Source organism: Cydia strobilella, chromosome 23 (assembly GCF_947568885.1).
Source record: "Cydia strobilella chromosome 23, ilCydStro3.1, whole genome shotgun sequence".
Taxonomy (NCBI): Eukaryota; Metazoa; Arthropoda; class Insecta; order Lepidoptera; family Tortricidae; genus Cydia; species Cydia strobilella.
The window spans coordinates 3,187,592-3,193,591 of NC_086063.1; the positions used below are offsets into that span (position 1 = coordinate 3,187,592).

At 37.3% G+C, this 6,000-nt stretch overlaps 1 protein-coding gene across 1 annotated transcript in view; it reads left to right on the top strand.

Annotated features, from left to right (window-relative positions):
* LOC134751791 (homeobox protein SIX1-like) overlaps positions 1–5,036 on the top strand; it is a 36,686-nt gene extending 31,650 nt beyond the window's left edge. Inside the window, exon 7 of the mRNA XM_063687280.1 lies at positions 3,822–5,036. Within this exon, the coding sequence (XP_063543350.1) occupies positions 3,822–3,966 (145 nt within the window). The 3' untranslated portion in view covers positions 3,967–5,036. The remainder of the gene's footprint in view (positions 1–3,821) is intronic.
* The last annotated feature ends 964 nt before the right edge of the window (positions 5,037–6,000 follow it).

The following is a 6,000-nucleotide window of genomic DNA, read 5'->3' on the forward strand; positions in this document are numbered from 1 at the left end:
TCGCACTTGGCCGGTTTTTACATATATGTATTGTTGTGAATGTTGAACCTCCACTGGCTCCACTTGAACTCTTGAAAGTTGTTTAAATCATAATTATACACAACTATAATCTACAATACTATTTACACTTCATTAAACCTCAACAGTACAATTAGAAAAAACTGCAAATATCGAGTTTCACTACAAAGTATCGAGTGTCAGTTATTGACGTTTCATTAAGGCGCGGCTTTTGTTTTTTTTTCTGTTGTTTTTTCTTTTTTTTCTTTGTGCCCTAATCCTGGGGCACAAAGATTCCTTCCACGTCCGATCATGTGGAAGGAAGCGTCTTTTGTCGGTGTCGGAGTATATTTATCCCGTTTGGGCAAGGTTATTGGGCAATGGTGGTAAATGAGCATTCAGCCCGTATGGAAAGAGGACACCAAGTATGGCCACTTGCAACTGCAGAAATAGTGTAGGTATACCTATAGCTGATCCTTTTTTCGTGTACTACAAATCTTGCACACACAGTGCGATTAACGAGTTGAAGATATAAAAACTTTTTTGACTTTTGTCATAATGGTATTAACTTGAACCAAAAATAGTTATATTTTTTACAAGGGGGCAAAGTTGTTGTTTAACCTCTCGTTGATAAAAGAGCAAGCGAAAGATTCCAAAATTTAACCAGGTTTAGCGAGTGGTTCGAAAAATGGAATCTTGAGCGCTGCGAGGGTTTCAAGGCTCGTGCCTCTTTTATCTTTGATATTTTACAAAGCAAATCGATTCAAAGTGAATGTCATTAAATATTTATCATTCAAAATCATCATTTAAAAGTCAATTCTAGCAGCAAACATAAGAAAGCAACTCACAATTTGCATTTGATTACATTTCCTCACATGTGAATAAAATGCAACTTTCTTATCAGTTTTTGAACAATCAATAGAGCCTTTACCAGCTGGTGTGGTGAAAAATATATTATCATAACTTCAATTCTAAAAAATCCAAGGTTAAAGGGTGAAATAGAAATAAGGCGTCTGTCTGTAAGTCTAACTAATCGAACTAAGAGTTCAGATCGGATTTCTGTGTTATGACCAGGCATCGTAAACTGCGAGCGAAATCCATTGAAGTACTAGGGTTGTTACTTAGTCAAGTCGAGTCAAAGTACGTCATTTCAATGGATTTCGCTCGCAGTTTACGATGCCTGGTTATGACCCAACTTTAATGTTGACCTAACTATAACGACCCCATGTAAAGCATGGTTAGAAGTTAAAACTGATTGCCGCAGCCAATGTGTTAACGTCTTTTTATGAAAATATGATGTTTACAATGATATTCCCTCACTTTGTTCTGTTCATGTCGGTGCAAAGTTAGCTTAGACGGACGGACTTTAAAAGCCGTAGGGTAGACTGAGGCGAATTGGGAATGTGTGTGACCACGATATATTTTTTATAACATCTCTTGTACCACATTTTTAAGCAAAATAAAGATATTCTATTCTATTCTATTCTATTCTTGGATCACAGGGCAATTCGGATCAAGATGAAAAATCCGTTCTTAGAAATATTGCATTGATATGAGCTCGCTTAAATTGCGCCAAACGTTTCTCATCTTAGCCTGTGACGTCAGTCATAACATAAATAATACTTTAAATATCAACAGATATTTTGTCTGATCCGGTTTGCCCTGTGATCCAATTCGCCTTGGTCTACTATACTAAGCGGTAGCCCTTAGCCCTTGGGTCAAAAAGTTTGACCCCTGTTTTGGAAACACAGTTAAAAAGTCAGAGATTTCGATCCATTTGTGGCAACTTTTCTTTTAATGTCGAGTCGGCCCAATCTTACTCTGCATGGCAGTGTAAACATGTAATAATTAATGTCAAATTTCTTTGGAATAAGACGTTTACAATGACACTGACTCGCATTATTCTGTTCAAATCGGTGCAATGTTAGCTTAGCCAGGTTCAAACGTTCGTTCTTTAGACAGAGGTGTGTTGTGACAGAGGAGAGTTGTGATATCGATTTTTTAGAATCCATTAACTATAATAACGAGCTCGCAATAGCGCGGGTTTGTTACTTCAAGCAAAGAGGATATAATAAGATAGAGCGGTACTGTCATAGTAAATTTTGTAACCACTGTAAATTCACTGCCATCTATCGACATACTTTAAAACTAAAAATGAAGATTTATAAAAATACGTTAAAATGTATTTAAATATGGATAAATGTTTTTTTTATTTGCATTAATTATTTTTATATGATTTTGACCCATGTTCTTTCACTGATATGCGTTAAAATTATAAATAACAAACGAAACCGTCAACGCCATCTATTCGAGAGTAGGCCAAAGGTAGTGGCGCCATCTGATGGAGAATCAAATTTTCTTGATTTTCGAGGCACGTTTTTCCTTAGACTATATCCGTTATATCTATCTTTGGTTTTGTTTAAAGATTTGTCCATCTTACAAAACATACAAATACAAAGATACAAATATACAAAGAGAATATATGTATAGGATAGAGGGGGTACTGTCATTTTACTGTCATCTATCGACACACGATATATACATGGATAAATCATTTTTTTATTTGTACTTATAAACTAGTGGTGCTATCTGATCGAGAATCAAATTTTCGTGATTTTCGAGGCACGTTTTTTCCTTAGACTGTATCCATCTATTACGGAGTTATATCTATCTTTGCTTCAAATTACTAGCTAACAAACGGGCACGCGCAGAGAGGTTCCAAAAAATCGACAATGTCACAACTCTCCACTGTCACAACTCACCTTGGTCTCCCCTATACATGTCAAAACTAACCTAACAGCTCCACGGCCGATGGAGCATGAACCCTATTCTAAAAAGTGTGTTCGACCGAGCGCGCCATATCAAGTTACGTCAGTAGGGACTGTCAGCGCGGCTCAATGAGTTCACGCATCTCTCAACTAAATAATAAGTAGGTAGAGTTAGACTAAATAATAAGTAGGTAGATAACTCTGCAACGGTTTGGACGGCACAGACTGCCCTTATCCCACGTTATGTGGGGTCGGACCAACATGTTTTACTCTTCCATTCTCCTCTATCTTTCGTCAACTCAGCATTCACTCCTTTCTTTCTCATATCCTCTCATACAATCCATCCATCGTTTTCCACGGCACAGACTGTGTAAGTGGTATTTATAGGAACGTCGTAATTTCATAGAAATTTGACGTTTGAAATAATAACACACTGTGCTGTCAAAATCGCTGTAGAATTATCTTGGTCTAACTCTATATCTATGGAAGAGTAAAGGTGCCGTTCGGATAGCAGCAGCAGCCTTATGCGAGGGCTACGGAATACTCGATCCGACGTTGACGCCGACCGTTTGATTATAACAAATGTAATACGGCCCGGCCACGTAATTGCGCACCGGCGGCGGCGGCGGCGGCAACTATAGGTGGGGTGGGAACTATAGGTATCGCCGCGGGATGTCGTGGCCGGGCCGTAGTCGGCCCGCGGCCGTTTTGTTGCCGAGTCGTTAGCATAAACGAAAAAATAAAAACCGGCCAAGTGCGAGTTGGACTCGCACACGAATTGTTCCGTACCATTACGCAAACGGCAAAAAAATAACGTTTTTTGTATGGGCTCCACTTAAATATTTATTTTATTCTGTTTTTAGTATTTGTTGTTATAGCGGCAACATAAATACATCATCTGTGAAAATTTCAACTGTCTAGCTATCACGGTTCATGAGATACAGCCTGGTGACAGACGGACAGCGAAGTCTTAGTAATAGGGTATTTAAAACTCCGTTACCAAACGATATGTTATTTTTTACCTGATTTTCTAACGCATTTTTTTCTTATTTCCAGTGGAAACCCCAACGAGAAGCAACTAGACTCCTCATCAGATGACGATTCCGACGCCGCGCCCACGCACGCTCTACCAGCGCACGCGCCGCAACCGCTATACCCGCTCTACGACCATCCCCTACATCTACACTACCACCACTCGTGACCTCACTAACTAATATAGTAAACCTGACCGCGCCTCTGTCAATCGTGACCGTACTAGCTTCAAACCCCAACGAGAAGCGTAGACTCCTCATCTGACGACAGTGATAAATCACCGCAACCGCTCTACCCGCTCTACGATCATCCTCTACATCTACACTACCGCCACTCGTGACCGCACTAACTATAATTATGACCGCGCCTGACCGTACCTTACTATCCTGACCATATATTACGAGTGACCATGCTGTCAGGATCCTTATCGTACAAAGAAAAGTGTAAAATAAGGATAAATTGAGTTTGATCACATAATCACTTAGTGGTGTGGTTAAATATATAGGAACCCACATTTGAACAGATTTTTGCAACCAAAAGACATTTAGCTCTGAATAATATATATTCAGCGGTAATGTATTCTACAGGTTTTGATAAAGCGATACGAGTTTATATGATGAGTCGATACACAATATCACATAGACATACCCGCGTCAAAAAGATAAGAATAAAAATGCGTAGTTTACAAACTTACAAATGTAAATACAATTTATATGCACTTTTAGCCAAATATTTGTAATATAATTTTATTGTTACGGTTATAGTAATAAGGATGTGGAAAAAAAGGATTTTAAAGGTAAATTGAGTAACTTAAAAATTACTGGGTTCAATTTGACTGGAGAGTGACAGAAGGTACCTACCGTAGCTATCATCTTCTATTCCCCGTCAAGTAGATTTTGTAATTTCTCGAGTTAAATAGGACCACACCTGTTCTAAAAATGAGATTATAAAATAAATGCAAAGTATAAAAAGTACTTTTGTTTGCTAAGTTTATTCCCATATTGCCTTTTATTCCTCAATGTTTTTTTATATTTAAAGTGAAAATCATGGCTTCCTTTTACTATGTGTATATTTTATATTTAAATAAAAAATAGATTTCGATTTAAATTTTCAATTTAAATCAATTTAGATGATGGATCCATCAACTAGATGGATCCATCATAAACAAGAGACTGTAAAACAAAATTTTTGTAGTTTTTTTTCTAAATTAAATTTTAAAAGAAAATTATTGGGAAATAAAAAGTGGGACAAACTTTTAAGATTTATAGTAAAAAAAACTAAAGATTGTTTTAAAGTTTTAAATAAACCTGCATCTTTCGAATGTAATTATGTTTACGTACAAGTATAACATGCTAAGAAAGTCAAAAATTTTAAATGTAATTTAAAATGAAGGCACAGAAAATAAGACTTTATGCACTTGTAAAACATTGTAAACATTTGTTTTATCTGCAGCGTTGTAAACATTTTTTTTATTAAATTCTTACATTATTAAATTACTATTAAGTAACTGTTTCATTGCGAAATAATATTAATTATAAGTAAAATTTTAAGTAATTTGAATTAATAGCCATTAAATCCAACTGGCAATCCAATAGTAAAACTTTGCACCGACCTTGACGTGCCAAAGTATGGCAGTGCCATTACAAACGCCATATTTTCATAGCAATATTACGTTTATGGTGTCATTTCCATACTCGTTCAATGCTAAGTATATGTGTAGCTTAATTTAACTTTAAATATTTTCCTCAATCTTAAATACTTATTTTAAAATAATAACCGGCCAAGTGCGAGTCGGACTCGCGCACGAAGGGTTCCGTACCTTTTGTTGTATGGGAGCCCAACTTAAATATTTATTTTATTCTGATACAGCCTAGTGACAGACAGACGGACAGTGGAGTCTTAGTAATAGGGTCCCGTTTTTACGCTTTGGGTACGGAACACTAAAAATGAGTTCTACCAGGCGTGTCTCACTCCGCGACTTCGTCGCGTCGCTACAAGCAGGTACTTAGGTAGGCCGCCTCAATTTTGAGGTTTTTCCATAGTAACTGCCGCGCACCGCGCACCGCCACGGAACGCACGCATGCACGCGCTTGCTGCGCCGCCTTGCGCGTAGTAGCCGCGTTTTGTTAGGGAGTGAATCTTCTGTACTATATCTAGTACTATTATATATTCTGTGGTTCTAGTTATATTATGATTTAGTTGC